The sequence below is a fragment of the Carcharodon carcharias genome, chromosome 2 (genome assembly GCF_017639515.1).
Source record: "Carcharodon carcharias isolate sCarCar2 chromosome 2, sCarCar2.pri, whole genome shotgun sequence".
NCBI lineage: Eukaryota > Metazoa > Chordata > Chondrichthyes > Lamniformes > Lamnidae > Carcharodon > Carcharodon carcharias.
In genome coordinates, this window is record NC_054468.1 from 94,480,528 (window position 1) to 94,505,247 (window position 24,720).

Consider the following 24,720-nt stretch of genomic DNA (forward strand, 5'->3'; position numbering starts at 1 on the left):
ACCAGGATGTTGACTGGGCTGGGGAATTTTAGTTATAAGGAGAGATTGGATAGACTGGGGATATTTTCCCTGGAGCAGAGGAGATTGAGAGGGGACACGATTAAGATGCATAAAATTATGAGGGCCATAGATAGGGTAGACAGGAAGGAACTTTTCCCCTTGGTGGAGGAATCAATAACCAGGGGGCATAAATTTAAGATGAGGGGATGTGAGGAAGAATTTTTTTCACCGAGATGGTGGTGAGAATCTGGAACTCGCTGCCTGAAAGGGTGGTAGAGGCAGAAACTCTCATAACATTTAAGAAGTATTTGGATGTGCACTTGCGATGCCATGGCATTCCAGGCTATGGACCTAGTGCTGGAAAATGGGATTAGAATAGTTAGGTACTTGTTTGACCAGTGCAGACTCGATGGACCGAAGGGCCTTTTTCTTTGCTGTAGACCTCTATGATTTTATGGTGGGGACTGCAGACTCAGAATCTTGGTCAGGTCATATGAAATCATCTGCTGCATTCCCTTTGATGCCTGAAGAAGCTGATTGTGGAAAGGCCACAAGTGAGTTATGTGAAGTTGACTCTTATGCGGATGCTGGAAATCTGAAATAAAAACGAGAAATTGTTGGAAATACTCAGCAGGTCAGGCTCCCTATGGAGGGAGGATCAGTTAGCATTTTAAGTTGATGAAAGGTCATTGACCTGAAATGTTCATGCTGTTTCTTGCTGCACAGATGCTGCCTGACTTGCTGAGTGTTTCCAGCATTTTCTGTTTTTATTTGACATTTTCCCTTGCCATTGGTGTGGGATGATCTCTGCTGAGATGTTGCAAAGCTGACGGACTACTGCAGCACATGCTGTGTCACGTTAAGTCGCTAAAACCATATCCAGTGTCTTCTACCTCCGCAATGGCAGTGCCATAAGAGAATTGCATATCTGCATGGATAGCCAGAGACTAAAGCATGATCCCAACCTAACATACTTGGGAGTCACTCTAGGTAGGACTCCTTTCGGGAACATTTGAAGGAAACAAAAGAAAAGCAGCAAAGGTCAAAACCAGAAACAACCTACTGACCAAACTTGCTAGATCTCTATGGGGAGCTGCTGCCAGAACATCCTGTACCTCAGCAGTTGCCCTATCATACTCCACAATGGAGTACAGTACAGCTGTTCAGCAAAAGTCATCTTGCACATATCTTGTTGACAATTCATTTGAATGCAACAACGTGCATCAAAACTGGAACTCTCTGCTCAACACCCCTCCCCTGGCTTCCTGTCCCTGCAAACATCACTCCGCGTCACATCTGTCGACTGAAGAAAACCCACAAACTAGTTGAAATTATCCATGCTTAACCCCACTTACCACTTCACAATGATATATTCAATCCACTCGCTGCTCGCCTTCCATCTCGGCACCCTTCCTGAGTGAGAGCTACCAGCAAACATCCTTTGGATCAAGGAATGGGAAACACAGGAAGTCACTAACAAGTTCCTTGTGACAAACCCCATCTATCGAATGGTAGGCTCTGAACTGCCAGGCAACAGTGGTCCTTGCTAAACAGGTTCATGACAGGCCAAGGCCCTTTACAGCCAACCTTCATGGCTCTGGCCCCAGTGTAAATCTGTCATGCACTTGTAGAAAGACAAACCATGCTGCATGTTACTGAGGAGTGTCCCCTCTACAGACTAAGTCGTGGACTAATCACCTTAAACTCAGAAAATGAGGAGGCCGTCATTTGTCTTCAGGGATTTGCAATTAAATCTCTGTGGATGCTTGTTTGCAGGGATGGTGTTTATTTTGGAACTTCTCAAACCTCATGATATAATTGAGGTGAATTCCTGCCCACATCTGGTGTTGTCATTTATATCAATTATCACAGATTTCCCACTAGTCGTGATTGATGTTGAGGCTTTCATGCCCGTTTTGACAGCATCCTTGAATGCTCTGGGTGTCCTGTTGGTCTCTTGGCATATGCTATCTCCACATGCAGCATATCTTTGAGGATGTGTCAATCTTCCATCCTGTGCACATGCCGAAGCCAGCGAAGCCACCTTTGCTTGATTTGTGCTGGCATGCTTTGCCCTAGAAAGGACTGATTCATTGGTGGATTTGTCTTTCCATGTGATTTTTTTTTTATTTTTCATTCATAGGATGTGGGCTTTGCTGGCTAGGCCAGCATTTATCACCCACCCCTAATTGCCCTCGAGACCTATTTGTGTCCTCCTTTGTGAAGACAGAACCAAAGTATGTATTTAGTTGGTCAGCCATTTCTTTGTTCCCCATTATAAATTCCCCTCTTTCTGACTGTAAGGGACCTATATTTGTCTTCACCAATCTTTTTCTCTTCACATACCTATAGAAACTTTTACATTCTATTTTTATGTTCCCCGCAAGCTTACTCTCATAATCTTATTTTCCCCTTAATCAATCCCTTGGTCCTCCTTTGCTGAATTCTAAACTGCTCCTAATCCTCAGGGTCTGTTGTTTTTTTCTGGTCAATTTGTATGCCTCTTCCTTGGATCTAATACTATCTCTAATTTCCCTTGTAAGCCATGGTTTGGCCACCTTTCTTGTTTTACTTTTGCGCCAGACAGGAATAAACAATTGCTGCAGTTCACCCATGAGCTCTTTGAATGTTTGCCATTGCCTATCCACTGTCATCCCTTTAAATAATGTTTCCCAATCCATCATAGCCAACTCGTGCCTCATACCTTTGTAGTTTCCTTTATTAAGATTCAGGACCCTAGTCTCAGAATCAACTATGTCACTCTCCATCTTGATGAAGAGTTCTATCATATTATGGTCGTTCATCCCCGAGGGGCCTCACACAACTAGATTGCCAATTATTCCTTTCTCATTACACAATACCCAGTCTAGGATGGCCTGTTCTCTAGTTGGTTCCTCATTGTATTGGTCCAGAAAACCATCCCGTATACACTCCAGGAATTCCTTCTCTACGGTATTGTTAATAATTTGATTTGCCCAATCCAAATGCAGAGTAAAGTCACCCATATTTACAGATGTTCCTTTATTGCCATTCCCAACATCACCACTACAATTTGGGGGTCCAAATACAATCCCCATTAACATTTTTTGCCCCTTAATGTTTCTCAGCTCTACGCATACAGATTTCACATCGTCGGAGCTAATATCTTTCCTCACTATTGCGTTAATTTCCTCTTTAACCAGCAATGCAACTCCACCGCCTTTTTGTCTGTCTTTCCGCAATACTGAATACACCTGGATGTTCAGTTCCTATCCCTGGTCATCCTGCAGCCATGTCTCCATAATCCGGACTTATTTAATACCTGTTTACATCTATTTGCGCGGTTAATTCATCCACTTTATTGCGAATGCTCTGCGCATTATGTTAAAAAGCCTTAAGGCTTGTCTTTTTAACATTACTTGTCCAGTTCCCACTATTTTTCACTGAGGCCATGTTTGATTCTTGCCCTTGATTTCTCTGCCTATCACTTTTTTTATTCCCCTTTCTGTCTTTTGTTCTTGTCCTTGATTCCCCCTCCACTGGCTCCTTGCATAGGCTCCCATCCCCCTGCCATTTTAGTTTAAACCCTCCCCAACCACTCTAACAAATATTCCCCCAAGGACATCAGTCCCGCTCCTGCCCAGGTGTAACCCATCCAGTTTGTACTGGCCCCATCTCCCCCCGAACCGGTCCCAATGTCCCAGGAATCTGAAACCCTCCCCTTCACACCATCTCTTCAGCCACATATTCATCCAATATATCTTGCTATTTCTACTCTGACTAGCACGTGGCACTGGTAGTAATCCTGAGATCGTCAGCTTTGAGGTCCTACTTTTCAGCTTATTTCCTAACTCCCTATATTCTGCTTTTAGGACCTCATCCCTTTTTTACCAATGTTGTTGGTACCAATGCACACCACAACCACTGGCTGTTTACCCTCCCCCTTCAGAATGTCCTGTTGCCGCTCTAAGACCTCCTTGACCCTAGCACCAGGGAGGCAACATACCATCCTGGAGCCTCGTTTGCAGTCACAGAAATGCCTATCTATTCCCCTTACAATTGAATCCCCTATAACTATTGCATTCCCACACTTTCTACTCCTCCCCTGTGCAGCAGAGCCAACCGTGGTGCAACAGATTTGGCTGTTGCTGCTTTCCCCTGAGAGGCTATTCCCCTCAACAGTATCCAAAGCAGTATATCTGTTTTGCAGGGGAATAGCCACAGGAGATTCCGGCCCTGCCTGCCTAGTCCTCTTGTCCTGCCTGGTGGTCACCCATTCCCTTCCTGCCTGTGGACTCTTAGCCTGCGGTGTGACCACCTCTCTATATGTGCCATCCACGATACTCTCCACCTCGCGGATGCTCTACAATGTCCCCAGCCGTCACTCCAGCTCCAAAACCCGGGCTTCCAGGAGCTACAGTTGGAGACACTTCCTGCGCACCTGCTGGCCCTGGGCACTGGAAATGTTCCTGGTTTCCCACGTAGAGCAGGAGGAGCACACCACGGCTTTGAGCTCTCCTGCCATCACTTACCCCTTTAAATTAAATTAAACCTTTTGGAAGATACTTAATGTCAAATAATATCAATTACTTTAGGGCCCTTCTTCCCAGCTCCTCTTTGTTACAGAATATAGCCCTTACAAACGATGAACCACAAAATAAGACCTTAAAAACTGTAAGCATTAAAAGTAGTAAATACTTACCCGACCGTACTCGCGGTACTCAAAGGATCACCTTGTTCCCTCCTCACTGAACTCCCTCAGTCCAAACTCCAACTTTAGCACACTACTGCAGCCCAAAGCAGCACTCCAGTGCAGACCTTCATGAAGCCATTCTGACTCTGCTTGATTATGTATTTCTAAATGCTCTACCATTACATCCTTTATAAATAGACTAGCATTTTCCCAATGACAGATGTTAAGCTAACTGACCTATAGTTACCTGTTTTTTGTCTCCCTCCCTTTTTTTGAATAAGGGCGTTGCATTGGCAGTTTTCCAATCCTCTAGGACTTTTCCAGAATCTAAGCATTCTTGAATAGTGCATCCACTATCCCTGTTGTTAATATCCTGGGATGCAACCCATCAGGTCAGGGGACTTAATGACCTTTGGCCTCATTAATTTCCCTAGTACTTTTTCTCTAGTGATTGTTATTGTATTTATTTCCTCCTCCCACATTATGTTTTTTCTTTCAATTTGATACTATCCATAACTTCCTTGGTTAACCATGGTTGATATATCCCCTTCCTAGAATCCTTCTTCCTCACTGGGATATGTCTTTGTTGTGAGTCATGAACTATTTTCTTAAACATCTGCTATTGTTCATCAATCATCTTTTCTGCTAAACTCCTTTCCCAATCCACTCCAGCCAACTCTGCCCTCATCCCTTTGTAATTACCCTTATTTAAGTTTAGCATCGTTGTTTCTGACCAAGTTTCTCACTCTCAAACTGAATGCTAAATTCTACCATGTTATGGTCACTGTTTCCCAGGGGATCTTTTAGTCTGAGATCATTTATTAAACCTGCCTCATTACACATTACCAGATCCAAAATAACCTGATCCCTGGTTGGATCCACAACATATTGTTCTAGGAAACAGTCCCGAATACACTCTGAATTTTGCTCGTGGCTACCTCTACCAATTAGATTTTCCCAATCTACATGAAGATTAAAGTCACTCATTTTTAATGTACTGCCTTTTTTACATGCCCTCATTATCTCCTGACTTATCCTCTTTTCTACAGTATAGCTACTGTTAGGGGACCTTTAGACTACTCTCACCTGTGTTGTCTTCCCCTTGTTATTTCTTACCTCTCCCCTTATGGATTTTACATCTTCCGATCCAAGATCACTTCTTGCTATTGTACTTATTCCATCTCGTACTAACAAAGCTACCCCACTACCTTCCTGCCTGTCCTTTCGAAAAGTCACATACCCCTGGATATTTAGTTTCCAGCCTTGACCTCCTTGTAACCATATCTCCATAATGGTTATGAGATCATAACCATTAACCTCTATTTGTGGCGTTAATTCATTTATTTTGTTCCAAATACCACGTGCATTTAAATAAAGAGCCATTAATTTTCCCTTTTTACTATTTTTTCCCCCCTTGACCCTGTTTGCTATTTTTTTTGTGTTTGTGCACTCTGTCCCTTCCAGTCACACTCTGGGTAACATGACCTAAATAGCTGCCCTGCAAAGCTGCCATATCCTTTTGCTTTGTAAGCCTACCTATCCCTTCTCCAAAACCCTCCCCTTCCCCATTCCTTTTAGTTTAAAGCACTCTCTACAGCCCTAGTTATTCGAATTGCCAGGACACTAGCCCCAGCACAGTTCAAGTGAAGCCTATCCTGTTGGAACTGAAACCCATTCCTCCCACACTAATCTTTGAGCCATCTATTTAACTCCTTGACTTTATTTACCCTATGCCAGTTTGCCTATGGCTCAGATAGTAATCCCCTCATCAACCCTCTCCATTATTTTTTCAAAGAACTCAATAAAGTTTGTCAAAAGTTAGTGATCAGCTGAAAAAGGATTTTTTTCCATGTGTGAAACTGCATTGTTCAAATGCCTTAGAATTAGCTACAGACAGGGGGGCCATTATTCTTTCTCTAATTTTCCAATGCAATAACAGTGTCTGAAGAAAGAAAGACTTGTGTTTATAATGTGTCTTTTTATGTCCAGACGTCCCAAAGCACTTTACACCAAATGAGGTGCTTTTGAATTTTTGTTACTGATGTTATATAATAAATTTGGCACCTAATTTACACACAGGAGATTCCACAAAGAGCAATGTGGTAATGACCTGACCTTTTTTAGAGATGTTGATTGAAGGTGGCCAGGACTCCAAGGATAACTACTCTGTTCTTCTTGAAGATGGTGCCAAGGGATCTTTTATGTTCACTTGTGAGAGCAGACAGGGTTTTGGTCTAACATCTCATTTAAAAGATGGCACCTCTGGCAGTGTGGCACTCCTTCAGTACCGCATTGGAACATTAACCTAGATTCTTGTCTCTGGAGTGGGACTTGAACCCAAAATCTCCTGACTCTGGTGAGTGCTACCAACTGAGCAGGGCTGATGCTTCAAAAAAAAGTACTTCATTGGCTGTTAATTACTTTGGGATGCCCTGAGGTCATCAAAGGTGTTACATAAATGAAAATGCTACCTCCTTTCCCCCTTTCTCTTTATTCCAAGCCTTTTCTCAGAAACAGTTTGATCAAGAATTTACCCTGCAATTGAGAGGAAAAAGCTGTATTACAGTTGAATAAAGGCAACTACAGAGGCATGAGGGAGGAGCTGGCCAGAATTGACTGGGAGATGAGCTTAGCAGGACAGACAGTGGAACAGCAATGGCAGGAGTTTCTGGGAGTAATTTGGGAGACACAGCAAAAATTCATCCCTAGGAAGAAGAAGCATACTAAAGGGAGGACAGGGCAACCATGGCTGACAAGGGAAGTCAAGGACAGCATAAAAGCTAAAGAGAAAGCATACAATGCGGCGAAGAGCAGTGAGAAACCAGGGGATTGGGAAGCCTACAAAGACCAACAAAGGACAACTAAAAAAGAAATAAGGAGGGAGAAGATTAAATATGAGGGTAAACTAGCCAGTTATATAAAAAAAATTGCAAGAGTTTTTTTTAGATATATAAAGGGTAAGAGAGAGGCAAAAGTGGACATTGGGCCTCTGGAAAATGACGCTGGAGCAGTAGTAGTGGGGAACAAAGAAATGGAGGAACTGAATAGGTACTTTGCATCAGTCTTCACAGTGGAAGACACGAGTGACATCCCCAAAGTTCAAGAGAGTGGGGTGGGGGGGGTGGGGGGGTGGGTGGGGGGGGCAGAGGTGAGTATGGTGGCCATTACCAAGGAGAAGGTGCTAGGAAAACTGAAAGGTCTGAAGGTGGATAAATCACCTGGACCAGATGGTTTACACCTCAGAGTTCTGAAGGAGATAGCTGAAGAGATAGTGGAGGCGTTAGTGGTGATCTTTCAGGAATTACTGGAGTCAGGGAGGGTCCCAGAGGACTGGACAATCGCTAATGTAACCCCCCTATTTAAGAAGGGAGTGAGGCAAAAGATGGGAAATTACAGGCTGATTAGCCTGACCTCAGTCATTGGTAAGATTTTAGAGTCCATTATTAAGGATGAGATTTCAGAATACTTGGAAGTGCATGGTAAAATCGGGCAAAGTCAGCACGGTTTCATCAATGGGAGGTCATGCCTGACAAATCTGTTAGAATTCTTTGAGGAGGTAACGAGTAGCTTAGACAAAGGAGACCTAATGGATATTATCCACTTGGACTTCCAGAAGGCCTTTGACAAGGTGCCGCACAGGAGGCTGCTTAGTAAGATAAGAGCCCATGGTGTTAGAGGCAAGGTACTAGCATGGATAGAAGATTGGCTGTCTGGCAGGAGGCAGAGAGTGGGGATAAGGGGGTCCTTCTCAGGATGGCAGCCGGTGACTAGTGGAGTTCCGCAAGGGTCAGTGTTGGTACCACAACTTTTCACTTTATACATTAATGATCTAGATGAAGGAACTGAGGGCATCCTGGCTAAATTTGTAGATGATACAAAGATAGGTGGAGGGACAGGTAGTATTGAGGAGGCGGGGAGGCTGCAGAAGGATTTGGACAGGTTAGGAGAATGGGCAAAGAAGTGGCAGATTGAATACAATATGAGGAAGTGTAAGGTCATGCACTTTGGTAGGAAGAATAGAGGCATAGACTATTTTCTAAATGGGCAGAGAATTCAGAAATCTGGAGTGCAAAGGGACTTGGGAGTCCTAGTCCAGGATTCTCTTAAAGTTAACTTGCAGGTTGACAGAGTAGTTAGGAAGGCAAATGCAATGTTGGCATTTATTTCGAGAGGACTAGAATATAAAAGCAGGGATGTGCTGCTGAGGCTTTATAAGGCTCTGGTCAGACCACATTTAGAATATTGTGAGCAATTTTGGGCCCCATATCTCAGGAAGGATGTGCTGGCCCTGGAGAGGGTCCAGAGGAGATTCACGAGAATGATCCCAGGAATGAAAGGCTTAACATATGAGGAACGTTTGAGGACTCAGGGTCTATACTCGATGGAGTTTAGAAGGATGAGGGGGGATCTGATTGAAACTTACAGAATACTGAAAGGCCTGGATGGAGTGGACGTGGGGAAGATGTTTCCATTAGTAGGAGAGATTAGGACCTGAGGACACAGCCTCAGAGTAAAGGGAAGACCTTTTAGAACAGAGATGAGGAGAAATTTCTTTAGCCAGAGAGTAGTGAATCTATGGAATTCATTGCCACAGAAGGCTGTGGAGGTCAGGTCATTGAGTGTATTTAAGACCAAGATAGATAGGTTCTTGATTGGTAAGGGGATCAAAGGTTACAGGGAGAAGGCAGGAGAATGGGGTTGAGAAACTTATCAGCCATGATTGAATGGTGAAGCAGACTCGATGGGCCGAATGGCCTAATTTCTGCTCCTATGTCTTATGGTCTTAATCAGCCTAACAGTTTTATAAATGATGTTCAGCTATTTGCTACATGTTTGGTACGTGAATCCCTGTGTTTTCAGTTTTCTCTAGAGACCTGGCTTTCCCAGAATTACAGTAACAAACCTTTGGATTTTTCTAGAATTCAATAGTCTGAGTTTTTAGAAGAAAATGTTCTCCGGAATGTGCTATAAAAGTGTTAGTAGGAGAAGAAAACACAGATGGGAAGTTTCGATGAGTAACAGAAAATTAAGAAAAACAGATCCTGTGCCTGGAATCTCCTAAAAAAAAGTTCTTACCCAATCTTATCTATTAAATACTGTGTCAAGCCAGGAGTGTAATGCTTACCGTTCTATGTTTCTACAGGCACTGATCCCTTGTATTCTGAACCCTGGCTGCAATCAGTGAGTTTGAACAGACGTATCGTAAAGAATGGATTTCATAGGTAAGAGATGTAAGAATATAGATATGTTTCTGCATGATTTTAATGCAGGACAGCAAATGTAAGCATAATTGATTGAAGCAGTGTGCTCGCAACTCCTATCTTTTGATCATACGAACACTCATAAGATTGGAGAAGGATGAATCTTTAGGTAACGTAACAGAATTTCAGGGCTGAAGACTTTGTACTTTGTAAGGAAACACTCATATAAGTCATTAAATAGAATAAGCGTTGCTGCAAAAAGAAATGTCAAAGCTTTTTGTCTTGTACTCATCAGGATACTTTGCAAGAATGCTAATTTAAGGGGAAACAACAATTTATACTGAATGTGAAGAGAGTGCTGATTAGTTGGCAAGCGGACTCTGATTGGTAGAGGCATTGCCATGGAGAATGCACCAGTGATGGTGACTGGTAGTTAACTGCCAAGCATTGTTTGAAACTTAAACCAGGTAGCTTGACCCTGATTGTTCAAGACATTGCTCTGAGGAATGAGTCAGCAAATGGTTATCAATTATTCTGTTTAGCTGAAACAGGTGCAATGTGTGTGCATGTTCTTTATGTCTGCAAAGAACAGGGCCCTATGTATTAATATCCGTAGCTTCCAGTACAGGCAAGTGCACCACAATGTGGGCCAGACTGATAATCTTAAATTGGTTGTCAGCGTAGTTCTTGGCACACTGAGGATTATTTAGCAAATGTTGTGTAATCACGGAATCACATATAATGTTGGACACTGTTTTGAGTTTCACAAGCATAGGCTGGTTGGGTACGGTCTGTACCTTGCACGTTGCCAACAGTGGCTGGGACATGCTGTTTGGTATGATCCACCAGTCTTTGGGACATACAGCCTACATACTTAGCATCATATTTGAACTGTAATTCATATATCACGTTACTCATTTGTGTGATAGGCAGAACGTCTTTTTGGCTCGACAGCAGCATCCTGTTAGTGGTGAATAGCACTCGTGTTGCTGCTGCAAAGGAGCAGCATGAAACTGCTAGCTTCACCTGTTGCTCGAATTTTTTGAGATACCTTGCCCTTCCAGGGTAATCTGAGATAGACTGGGCACTCTTCAGGCCTGAAAGTGACGGCCTTAGGCCCATTCATGAGTTTGCATGATATACAGCATCTGATCTGATCAGGATAGCCAGTATACTGCAGGATGCCTTGATGTGCCCTATTTGTCAGTTGGGCTCGCAGTGTGGCGCATTTGTGTGTACTGGAAGCTACATATATTAATCCACAGGGCCCTTTTCTTTGCAAACAGAAAGAACATGTACACACATTGCGCCTGTTTCAGCTACACAAAATAAGTGACATCCATTCACTGACTCATTCTTCAGGGCATTGCCTTGATCAATCAGTGTCAAGCTGCCTGGTTTAAATTTCAAACAATGTTTTGCAGTTAACTGTCAGTCAACATCTCTGGTGCATTCTCAATGGCAACGCTTCTACCAATCAGAGTCCACTTGCCAACCAATCAGCAATCTCTTCGCATACAGTATACATTGTTGTTTTCCCCTTATATTGTTATTTTTGTGAAGTGTCCTGATGAGTGCAAGATGAAAAGCTTCAGCACGTTTCTTTTTTCAGCAATACCCAAGTTCTGCACCACCAAATGGTTAAATAGAATAAGCTATTTTTTGTTATTTGGAATTACATAATATTGAGCTGGAATTGTTGGGTTAAACCAGGAGGACACACAGCAGGCCTTTCTCAAAGTGGTGGGAGAAGGGGAAGAGTGTGTGGAGAGAATTTCAATTATCGGTGTATATTGGGGGAAAAATTGCTTCTCTGCCAATAAATATTGAAAGAGATAAAACATCAAAGATGTATACTGTGGAGAGTGAAAGCTAATTCACTCTCCTACACTAGATTTAGCAATAGAATCAACAGGATACATACAGGGAGTTGTGATGACACAATGATAGACACATTTGTCCTATATAATTTAACATTTAGGAATACAACTCTCAGAAGCTCAGATCACACACTTTAATCTACTCTTTCGGAGGCTAGTATATGCTTATTAAGAGGACCCCAGATCCAATGTTGGAAGAGTCTCGGCCTTTGCCCTTATCAAACACGTATGAGGTTCTAGCTACCTGTAAATGGGGGCAAAGTCAGTAGGAAGAATGAGCAAACTGACCATGGTACAGGAGACCACTCAAACCAGGGAGAGGAAAGGAATGTGGTAGTGATGGAGGACCAGTATAGTCAAGGGATAGGTACTGTTATATTGTTGTTATACTTGTAAAGAACAAGGAACTAATTGCTCTGAGACAGTACATCCAGAGTGCCACATTTTACTGCTGCAATGCAGTCAGGTGCTGAACAATGATGTATCAGTACACCAAAAGGAACAGTTTCTCCCTATCTACTCTGCCCAGACCACTCATGATTTTGAATACCTCTACTTAATCATCTCTCAACCTTCTCCTCTCCAAGGAAAACAGTCCCAATTTCCCCAATCTACATAACTGAAGTTCCTCATCCCTAAAACCCTTGTAGAAAATCACAAAGTTAGAATGCAGGTACAGCAAGCAGTTAGGAAAACAAATGGCACAATAGCCTTTGTTACAGAGGGATTAGAGTATAAAAGTGAAGTACTGCAATTGTATAGGGCCTTGGTGAGACAACACTTGGAGTACTGTGTATGGTTTTGTTTTCCTTACCTAAAGAAGGATACAATTGCCCTAGAGGGAGGACAACAAAGGTTCCCCAGATTGATTCCTGGGGTGAGAGGTTGTACTAAGGGAAGAGATTGAATAGACTAGGCTTAGAGTTTAGGAAAATGCAAGGTGATCTCAATGGAACATACAAAATTCTTAAGGGGCCAGAAAGGGCAGATGCTGAAACGCTGTTTCCCCTGGTTGGCGAGTCTAGAACTAGGGGTCACAGTCTCTGAATAAGTAGTCGGCCACTTAGGTTCAGATGAGGAAAATGTCTTCATTTAAAGTGGTGTGAACCTTTGGAATTCTCTAGCCCTGAGAGCTGTGGATGATCAGCTGTTGAATATATTTAAGTCAAAGATATACAAATTTTTGGATACTAAGGGTATTGAGGGATATGGTGATAGTGCGGGAATGTGTAACTCTGGTAAAGGGTCGGTCTTATAGAATGGTGGTGTAGGTTCAACGGGCTGAATGGTCTTCTGCTTTTCCTAGTTCATATGTTTTTATGCAGCAATGGCGATATCTCCTGAGACATTTGGGTAGTTTGGTACTAGATCTCATATACACTGCATGTAAGAGGTTATGTTTTATTCTCTCATTGACTTTATTGAATAAAGAGTACCAATCCAACATTTTCAGCGGTTCCCTACTCCTTGAATCTGTATGAAGGTATCCTATATAAATCCAAGAAAGACCAAACCTTTCCTCCGGTTGCCATCCCCCACCCATTTTCTAGCTTGTGCTTCCATTCCTCTCCCACATCATGATGCGACATCTTTCCATGGATACTAGCCAATGCAGACCAGGCAGAATCGTGGATCTTCTGTTCTAATGGCTCAATACAGTGTGATGTCTTTACCTACTGAGCCAGAGAGTGTTGCAAAAGCACTTCAAGGTTAAAGCAAGGTATGGAACTTGACAAAATAAATCTACATGCCCTATTCTTCATGTGATTAATTTGGAGAGTGCACTGATGAACAGGTAAGAGTCTGACTTATTGTGACTAATTGACTGCTTGTTACTTTCTGTAGAGAGTTAGTCATGGATGTTGAGCTTGGTGAAGGTGCTCACCAAGACTGTTGCGTTATGATTAAGGAGCAGTTGCCCCAAGGACTTTACGTGGATCCATATGAACTCGCATCACTACGAGAGCATAAGACTGAAGAGGTATGACTGCTTTATTTATCAGTAAGAAGGGCAGAAGTAGGAGTATTGTTACCTGGCTTAGTTACTTTTGGTCACTGTCACTGTAAGGAAATGGAATATGTTTTTCAAAATGTTAGCGTTAAAATCCATCTCTCCTAGGTGCATCTCTTGACAACCCAACTTCCCTTCTTGTTTCCCATGTTAGTTGATATTGTTAATGGTTCTCTGTCCTTAGGTTCTGTCCCTGTCTCATTCAAATCTGCCATAATCACCCTTTCTCCTCAAAACGTCAAACCTTGACCCACCCCATCCTTGCAACTGCCACCCCATCTCCAACTTCCCTTTTCTCTCAAAAGTCCTTGAAAGTGATGTTGCATCCCAAATTTGTCCCCATCTTTTCCAGAACTCCATGTCTGAATCCCCGCAATCAGGTTTCCACCCTTGCCAGAGTACTAAAATAGCTCTTATGCAAGTCACAAATGACATCCTGTGTGACTGTGACAAATTATCCCTCCTCATCCTTCTTGACCTATCTGTAGCCTTTGACATAGTTGATCACACCATCTTCCTCCACTGCCCCCCAGTTGTCATCCAGTTGGCTGAAATTGCACTTGCCTGGTTCCTATCTAATGGTAACCATACAATCACCATTAATGCCTTGTCTTCTTGCTTCCACAGTTGCCTCTGGTGTTCCCCAAGGATCTATCCTTGGCTCCCTCCTATCTCCCATTTACTTGCAGCCCTCAATGACATCATCCAAAAACAGGTCAGTTTCCACATGTATGCTCAGGACTGTCAGCTTTACCTCACCACCACCTCTCTTGACTTCTCCATTATCTCTAAGTCGTCAGACTACTTCTCTGATATCCAATACTGGATGAGCAGAAATTGCCTTCAATTAAATATTGGAAAGACCATAGCAATTGTCTTTGGCCCCTGCCACAATTCCACTCTCTCGCCACCGACTCCATCCCTCTGCTGGATAACTGTCTTGAGAGTAAACCATACAGTTCACAACCTCTGTGTATATTTGACTCTGAGACAAGCTTTAAACCATGTATCAGCACCACCAATAAGACTGCTTATTTCCACCTCCCCCCACTCCTGCCTCAGCGCTCCTCTTGCTAAAACCCTCATCTACATCTTTTTTACCTCTGGACTTGACTATTCTAACAGAGTCCTGGATAGCCTTTCACTTTCTACCTTCCGTAAACTTGAGGTAATCTAAAACTTTGCCCATAAACTAACTCTCACTAAATCCCATTCTCCTATCACCCCTATGCTCACTGAGCTGCTCTGGCTCCTGGTTAAGTATTTATTCATTCTTATTTTCAAGTTCACCCATGGCCTCAGATCTCTGTAATCTCCTCCAGCCCTACATGTCTAGATATCTGCGCCCCTCCATTTCTGGCCTCTTGAGCATCCCTGATTTTAATCTCCCCAACATTGGGTGGCCATGCCTTCAGTTGCCTAGACTGTAAGCCTTCAAATTGCCTCTTTAAAACCTTTTTCTGAAACCTAATTCCTTTAATACACTCCTTAAAACCTATTCTTTGACCAAGCTTTTAGTCACCTGCCCTAATATCTCCTTATGTGGCTTGGTGTTTTATAATGGGCCGTAACTTCTGACTAGTGTCGGAAAGTGCTGGCCCGCAGGAATTAGAAGAAATAAATGCACACTTACCTGGTCTTGAAAATTGTGTTGCCAATTCCATTCACCAGAGCTGAATGGGGCCTGCGTCGAAAGAATCCTCGTAGGCCCCTGCAAAGCTTAGATCCAGGATATTCAAGAAGGCCACATCCCCATTTTTACAGCACTTGCTTCCATAAAGCAGTTAAGTTTAAAGGGCCAGGGAAATTGACAGGCCAGGGAAAAGGTAAGTGTCTAAGGTAAGTAGAAAGGATTTCGGGGGGGCTTGGGAATGTCTGGGGTGGGGCTAGGGCGGGTGGGGTTGGAGGTATCCGAAGTGGTGTGTGGGAGGGGGGTTGGGGGTGTCTGGCGGTTGGGGGTGGGTGGGGGGTCCAGAGGTGGGGTTGCAGAGTTATGGAGGTATGGGAGGGTCTGGAGGTCGGGGATGGGTTGGGGTGGTCCAGAGATCGGGGCGGGAGGATGGGGGTCCAGAGGTCGGGGTTGGGATAGGTCATGGGGAGTGGGTGAGTAAGGCTGTCCAAAGGTGGGGGAGTGGGTAACTTCAGGGGTCGGTTGGGGCATGGGGGTGTCCGGAGTTCGGGAGGAAATGGGGGGAGTGGGGAGATCCGGAGGTCGGGAGTGAAAGGGGGGGAGTGGGGAGATCCGGAGGTCGGGAGTGAAAGGGCCTGGAGGTTGGGAGGTTATGGGTGGGGATTGGGGGCTCCAGAGGGGGCGAAGATCCGATGTCACTAGGGGGTGAGGTTAGTGTGGGGGTGAGGTGGAGTTGTCAGAGTTCGGGGGAGGATGGGTCTTTACAATAGTTACTCAGAAATTAAAAGAGGTTTTAATTCTTCTAACGTTTTCTGGGTAACTATTGGTATAATCCCAGCAGAAGCATCCGAACTTTGCAATTTAAATTGCATTTTCGGATGGTTCCCAACACAGCGCAATTGTCCAGAGGAAGTTAGCACTTCTGGGCAATTGCCGTGCAAAAGCCTTGTCTGGGAACTTGCCAGAGGGATTCCCCAGCACATTTTTGGGCTACCCCTCAAATCCAATGCTGGGGAGTACGGAAGTTATGGGCCAATGTCTCTGTGACACGTCTTGGGGTATGTTGAAGGGTTGAAGGTGCTATATAAATACAAGCTGTTGTAGGATGAAACTGAAATATCATCATCATAAAAGGTCAATACTGCTATCATTCCTTACACTGCCCATTAAATAATTCCAGACCCTAGTATAGAACAAGGTAGATATAAGGTACAAACCATATACCTTCAATCCAACTTCAGGCATCATTGTAGTCATACATAGCTTTTATAATGCTCTTTGACTGATAGCTCTTGTACCTGATGTTTATTTAGATCAATTTTCCAGATCTTTCTGCCTGTCGCTGATTTTATTGAAACTTGTAAATGAACCACTGCAATGTTTTGGTGCTGTCATCATAACACCATTATGCCCAAATATTCTTTTTAGAGACATCCTGTGACAGCTAACCCTGCATTTGTGCAGCTGCCGTACCTTATGAAATAAATGCAGAAGAGTTTTTTTCAATTAGGTCCCTGTTGGTGCCTGATTGTAATGTAAAATCAGCTGTACATTCTAACATGATAATTGTGAAATGGGAAGCACTATTATAATTACTGGGTATTCTGTTTAATTAGCAATGCCACTTATTTCAACAGCAACAATGGTGCTAACACTATTGCGTTGTAACTGGTAGTACTAACTATTGAGAATTACTCACTTGGATGTATGTAACGACAGTGGTTATTGTTTGTCCTTTGCTATTGATGCTGGCTGTTAACAGTTGTAATTGGTGTGCAGATATTCGTTCAGAATGAGATCAACATTGAAGCTCCAGAATATTTGTCAACAGCACACACGATTATTATCTACCTCAAGCCTGACCCCAAACACAGTGGACATTTCACTGGCACTGCCCCAGTGCATGTACGATATCATCGGCCTACAGACACAGAGGAAACCACTGCTTTGGTGACCCTTGCTGATCCACAGTTGATGATTCATTGCCAGGAAAGTATGTAACAAATTAGAATGAGTGGCTTACAGTTTTGGTGTTTTTGTCTACCAATTTTCTATCCTCTCCCTTGACTCCTGTTACTGTTTGATTATGGTTCTATAAGCGCCAGCTATTGTCTTGTTCCTCATCCGGTGAGTCTACATTCTTTATTTCACTGTGGAAATGCACTACAGCTAATCAAATGCCGATCCCATTCACAGCCGATTCCTACATCTACATTTACCAGCAAGAAGTCACTGGATTGCAATCTTGAGTAACCCCTCCGTATCCCAGGGATGCAGAAATCAGTCGCAGTGTCCTGAATTGCTTATCCAATTCAGGTCAGCCAACAAAGAATAGAAAGCAGATGAATCCTGTCATCTGTCTGGCTCAGATCCACACAGGGCTGTTTTTTGTGCTGCAGATTGTAGCAAGCTTGCTTTTCTAATGAAAACCTTTATTGTAAAGGCAAACTTGTAAGTAGGGCTGCCAATTTTGGTTGGAGACATTCCTGGAGGCTTGGCCGCATGCCTTCTGCAAGTGTTTACTATGTTTACCCTGCAAAGATTGGGTCCCATGACATTGAACTTTACTTGTGATTTTGTGCAGCAGCTATTGTGTGAGAAGTCCCAAATACCAGGAGAAGACCACCTGCAAGCAAGGGAAAAGTGATGGAGAGGGATAACCAAGTGCGAGGAGGTGGGGGAAAAATAGTGGAAATCAGAGTTGGAGTGGGGATAATTGAAGAAGGGGGGGAACTGAGGAAATGGGGGAGTGTCAGGAAGATATAATAATATTATTGGAATTTATTGTAAAATAGTGATGTGTGTGCGTGTACATTAATTGGATTAAAGGCAGCCGATCTAAAGGCTTTGATGTGTTAGAAGATGAGTTAGGTTTGAAATGTTAAGTAGGTAAACATGGGGATAAGTTTAGAATGTAAGGCATAAAAGGACATTTACATTTTTAAATAAGATTGTTTACAGAGGAGGGGTGAAATGTGTCACCTAGCCAGGTGAAGTTCAGAAACTGTTTATTTTTCCTAAAGATTTACTGGTAAAATTAGCACTGAGAGATTTTTATTACTAGAAAGGTAAAGTCCAAAGACATAGTGAAACAATGGGAATTTTCATTCAAAGGGGAAAATATGCATAAAAGAGAGAAGGCTGTGTGTAAGGGCAGGCATTTTAAGATCTAACAAGCGTGAAAAACCTTCAGCATCTATGCCTCAAGCTGCTGTCTACAATGAATTGAAGTTAAGGAAACTCACTTTGAATTGGGTTGTTCAGGGTATCATGTTTTTTTGCCTGGGTTTTTTAAAATCTATATTTTACTGTTGCCTTAACCAAAGTGTAACTGGGAGTTAGATTAATTAGGGGATTTAGAAGTTATCATAGTAATTTGTAGATCTATGTATGTATTTAAAATCATTTCTTTTGTTAATAAAAGTTTTGTTTAGTTTGGTAAGAAACCTTTAAGACTTGGTGGTCTTATTACCACCAGAATTCAAAGCCTACATCTCGAAACATACAAATTACAAAATTAATTGTGGTAGCTGTTTCAAGTTTCCCTCTGGGATTTTAACAACTCAGCATTTACCATCGCCTGTGCCATAATAGGGAGAGAGAGGAAATCAGGGGCAATGGGAGAGGGGCTAACGGAGGGTGGGAAAGCGATTCATGGGGAATCAGAGATGGGATGAATTTTAATTCCACCAATAATTAAAATTAACTCACTGAAAGAACACTGATAACTAATAGTATAATTCAGATTTTCCTCACAACCAACAATAATATAATAACTTAGTCTATAGGTAATGGGTAGTAATAGGTCTAACACCCAAATATCCTACCTGTTACTAATGATAATCCTATTACCTGCTGATAATCATGGTCACTTTGAAAGTACAGCCAGAATTGCCCTGTACTGTAGCTGTTCCGGTCTTTCTCGCTCAGCATAGCAGACAGCTCTTCGATGCAAACTGCTGAAATGTCAGCCCAGTGACCTTTGAATCTGTCCATTTATATAAAATAGTGTGCAAAAAAATGTTCATATTATATTATAAAAGGTTCATCATTTCTGAACAAACTTTACTCCCGAGTTGCGAGCAGTAGGGCTCAGAAGATTCAGGAAAACAGGAGGGTTGGGAATCCAACTTGTAAGTCTTCCCTTGAGCTTTTCGAGAGGGCTTTAAGTGCCACCTGTATTGATTGTTGCCAACTCTGGCAGTAGCCTGCCTTCTCTGCATGGATAAATCATAGTGAATTATTTAAATCTAAAATGATCTATTTATATTTTAACAGATTTTTGAGCTGGAAAACACTTAGAAATGTAACATTCCATCCTATTACAATTGTAAATGCTCCTCTCCATCTCTGTAAGCTTGATTACAGAAGTAGGTTTTGAGGAGTGTCTTAAAGGAATAGAAATGCCCCTCCCTATCTCTTTAATCTCTTCCATCCCCACAACCCTCCAGAATATCTGTGCTTCTCTAATTCTAGCCCCCTGGAGCATCCCCAGTTTTCATTGCTGCATGAACATTCAGCTGCCTGGGCCCTAAGCTCTGGAGTTCCCTCCCTAAACCTCTCAATCTCTATATCCCTTTCCTCCCTTAAGACGCTCCTTAAAACTTACCTCTTTGGCCACGGGTTTTGGTCATTTGGTCTAAAATTTCCTAATGTGGATCGGTGCCATATTTTGTTTTATAACGCTCCTCTGAAGTTCCTTGGGATGTTTTATTACATTAAAGGTGCTATCTAAAACATTTTGTTGTCATTGGTGGATTTAATTCTCGACATGTATGAGGCCCTAGGACTCTCATTCTCACTTATTTCAAATTGGGAGGTGTTAATGGACTCGTTCCTCTTGGTTCCATTGTAATTTGTGAACAGGAATTGTGATTCTTTGTTTTAGGTGGGCTAAGACCAGGTTTTGTAATGGTTCTTCTGTGACTGAACACTGCTACTGTTTAAGATTCAGCCTAAGGTAGTAAACCTGGCATTGGAGACTGATCTTCAAGCACTTGAGGATCTTGAATTGGGAACTACATGTTCTTCTCATGAATCATGTAACTGCTGTTACAAGATGTTTCAAAGATGTTGACTTTTATGTGGTTCAAGCTATCGCCCTTCCAGATTGAAATCTGCACTACTGTATGGCTTACTGAATCACTACATGCAGATATCCACTTTCCAAGCAACAAACATATAAGTCTAGTTTTTTTTAGTACAAATTGCACTGCTGGAGAAAGTTGAGGAAGAAATGTAGTTTGTATTTTGTATTGGATTTTACCCTTTAGAACATCTGTATTGGTTAGGGAATAATCCTGTTTGCTTTTACTTCACATATACAGTATTGTCTATATAACTGATCACATAATGAGAGACTGTAAGTTTTAGTCTTGCCAAACAGCTTCACAAGCTTTGTCAGCACTTCCCTCCTGAGATGGTTACTTTGCCTTGTACAGAAACACAATGAGAACAAAAAGTAGACGAAATAGTCCCCACCTCCACCTTAAATCGTTACAGCAGTACTGTAGGCATGGAAATGGGAAGATATACAACGTAAATTCTAAAAACACACATTGTGTAGTTTTGAAAACTGATGGAAGGTTTTGTCCTATACCAGATGAGGTTAGAAATTGGTGTGCGGATAATCATGGTACACTGGAACTGATTCTGCAATATGACCCTCCCAGCAAAGAGCAGTACTTGCAGGCAGCAGAGGTCATGAAGTTGGACAATGCGGCTGGTAATTTTGCATCCAGTAAAACAGACAATCATAAGTTCTGGCCTTGAATGCCACTCTGAACTGTGTTTCCCAATTGTAATATCGTCTCTGTACAGAAATTAGTACTTGGGGTTCCTGTTAGTTAGCAGTACTTTATCAGTAGTCCCCTCTTAATGTGATTGGTTACATAAAAACGTATATACAAGTTATCCCACAAAAAACAGCTATTTGACCCAACTAGTCCTTGTTGGTGTTTATCCTCCATTCCTCCAAGTGGAAATGGTTCTATTCACATTTATCTGCTGTTCCTATGTCCTTTTCTGCTATTTTTTCATTCACCAATTGAAGAATGTTGAAATAATTTCTGCCTCAACCACTAATCCTGCAAGTGAATTTGAGAAGCCTCAACTCTCTGTAAAGTTCTTCTTTATTGTCGGATTTGTAAAGAAAATATTTTTTCCAATATTACTATGGGATACTGTGAAGCAGGCACATGTGCATGGAAAGAAAGACTTGCATTTAATTATTGTGTTTGATGACTACTCAACATCTCAAAGCCAATGAAGTGCAACAGTGACTACGCTTTGAAAATAATATGGGAAACGCAGCAGCCAATTTGTGCACAGTAAGCTCTGACAAACAGCAGATAATAATGACCAGATAAGTTGTTTTGTGATGTTGATTGAGAGATAAATATTGGCCAGTACACAGGGGGTAACTCCTCTGTTCTTCAAAATGGGATCTTTTGCACCTTTTGAGGACAGTCAGGGCCTTGGTTTAATGTCTCATCCAAGAGATGCCACCTTTGAAAGTTCAGCGCTCCCCCAATACTGCACTGGAGTGTCAGCCTTGATATTTGTGCTCAAGCCCTCGATAGGGACTTGAACCCACAATCTTCTGACTCAGCGGGGTGAGTGCTACCATCTAAGTATTAGTTGACATCTAATAGCCCAACACTAATCTCAGTGCTCCAACTGAGATTATTTCTAAGGTTTTATAAAAGCTCATCATTAACTCTTGACTTTTATATTTTATATCTCTTGCGGTAAAACCTAGAACTCTATTAGCTTTTAATAGCGTTGTCAACCTGAGGTGTTGCTTTAATGTCCTATGAATCTGTACCTCTCAAATCTTTTTGCCCAGCCATTCTGAGCCTATTTCCAATCATAGTATAATTATTGCTCTTATTTTTTTTAACCAAAATTATCACCTCACACTTACTGACAGTGAATTCCACCTTTTAGCCAAGCTAACCCCTTCACCCCAACTTATTGATGTGTCTTTGCAACTCCCTTTGTTCCATTAAAGATTTTACTATACCTTCTACTTTGATATTGTCTGCAACTTTCAACCTCTTTCCCTCTAAACCTATATCTGAATCATTGATATATACAGTCAACAGAAGCGATCCCAGAACTGAACCCTGTGAGACACCACCACCCACTTCCAATCTTGTAAAACTGCCCTTAACTCCTTCTCACTTGCTTCTGCCTTCTAACCAATTTTTAATTCAGTTTGCTGTCAACTAACCCCCTCCCTGCTAATCTCATAACCCTTAATCTTCACTAATGTGTGGTACCTTGTCAAAGGATTTCTTAAAGTTCATGTACACTACATGCACTGCATTTCCCTCAGCTAAAATGTCTCAAAAATTTATGATGTTTGTCTTGCATAATTGTCACCTGTTGAAATCCATGCTTGCTCTCAGCGCTTCGAAACTCGCCTCCTCTCCTGTCTCTTTACTAAAAGCCTATGCAAAGTTTAACTTTGTGAAATAACTTCTATTTTTTGATCCTGATTTGTAAAGAGAATCCATTCCTCTTATCCACTTTTGTCTCTTTTAGATAGTCCATTAGTGGAAAGTTGGAAAATTGGTGTGACTGAGGCTCCCTGCTCAGCGAGTAACCCCAGTACCTGTAGCTGGCTGAATGTTAACTATCGGAATGTAAGTTGGGTAACTTATTTAAGAAATTCTACCATATCTCTGCAGCTAAAACTGTACGTCCTTTGTATTTTCTACATACTTTATGTCGAACTAAGTAAATTATTCCCATTTATTTCATTGGACCCGTGGTAAAAGCAATTATGTACAATGTTATTTGATATAAATATAATTGTAATGCTCCTATTTCTTATGACTTTTTAACATATTAGTAGTTTCAGGCAAGAGAAGAGCTTTGGTCTGTCTAGCTGATTAATTCACAATATCCCATTTCTTATTGAGAACCTGTTTGATTTCTTCTTGAAACCAGTTGGAGTTTCCTGAAATCACCTTTGCCAATAATCTGTTCACATACTTGCCACCCTTTTTTTTAATTTAATACAGCTGTGGAACTGTTTGCTGGTAAACAGAGACGGGAGTTCCAAAGTGGCATCTATGACATGCACACACGTTTCTGATGCAAAACGCGCCAGACACCATTTGGTGAAGGGGTTGGCATGCCCACATCTAACATCTGCCAAATGTATGCAAAACAGGCAGATCATGGCATCAATCAGTGTGCAAAGCTGATTGGACACCAGCACTGCCATCTGGAGTTCCGCACTCCAGCCTACAACCTCTCTTGACCTTGCACAGCTGAAAACTGAAGGACCACACCCCCTCCTGCATTATGTAAAGGGATCATCAATTACTGACGGTTGCTGTAATTCTATGTGTCTAGGATTCTGTTCCATATTTGGTGAAAGTTTCTGTAATCTGTGCGAATGGTCTGGCTGGTGTTGAAGTCCTTTTCACAAACCAGTTGCTTCCAGACATGTAGTGCTTCCTCTTGGCACTAAGCATGACTGGAAGAATGAGCAGAAGCCACATAGAGCAGGACAAGCTGCTAGCAAAGGGGGGAGGAGGAGGAGGGGGTAGAAGGTCTCTCAGCAGGAGGCTGTATTTGCAGACGTTCTTTAGGGAGCAGGTCTATTGGAGAACATATTGCAGGAGTGCTATGACACCCTTTGCACACTGGTATCCAGAGCCATAATGGCAAAAGTCTGAGCTTCCATGGCAGCAAGCTGAGATTGCATGACAGCCTTTTGAGCTTCCACCACAGCACAAACAGCATCCATCTGCGTGCTGCAATAGAAGTTAAGATATCTGCCATCAGACACTGCATCATGGTGCATTGCTGGAGTGGTTCTCTGTTTATGTTGAAAAGTATGGGATCCAAGCTCTATATAAAGCCTAGTGCTGAGTTGGTGCTGGACTCTTCCAAAGAAGGAGTCCAGGGCTTTCCAGTGCACAAAGCACTTTTGTGCATACGCCCATCATACTTCTTCTATAAAAGCAAAATACTGCGGATGCTGGAAATCTGAAACAAAAACAAAAATTGCTGGAAAAACTCAGAGGTCTGACAGCATCTGTGGAGAGAAAGACAGAGTTAACGTTTCAAGTTCAAATGACTTTTCTGAACTGAAGAAGAGTCATACGGACTCGAAACGTTAACTCTGTCTTTGTCTCCACAGATGCTGTCAGACCCGCTGAGTTTTTCCAGCAACTTTTGTTTTTGTTTCATACTTCTATAGCCTGGCCTAGTAAAGTAACCATCAGTGTCCTCAGCAGCAGAACTAGTGTGCAACCTTGCCCTCTGGTAAGCATCAGCACTATTGCTTCCTGTTTGGAGTACACTTG

General features: G+C 42.3%; 1 protein-coding gene across 1 annotated transcript in view; it reads left to right on the forward strand.

Moving 5' to 3' along the window:
* Window positions 1–24,720, forward strand: part of pigx (phosphatidylinositol glycan anchor biosynthesis, class X) — a 36,905-nt gene that overhangs the window by 854 nt on the left and 11,331 nt on the right. Inside the window, exons 2-5 of the mRNA XM_041210562.1 lie at window positions 9,816–9,894; window positions 13,599–13,734; window positions 17,174–17,387; window positions 22,943–23,043. Of these exons, the coding sequence (XP_041066496.1) occupies window positions 9,816–9,894; window positions 13,599–13,734; window positions 17,174–17,387; window positions 22,943–23,043 (530 nt within the window). The remainder of the gene's footprint in view (window positions 1–9,815; window positions 9,895–13,598; window positions 13,735–17,173; window positions 17,388–22,942; window positions 23,044–24,720) is intronic.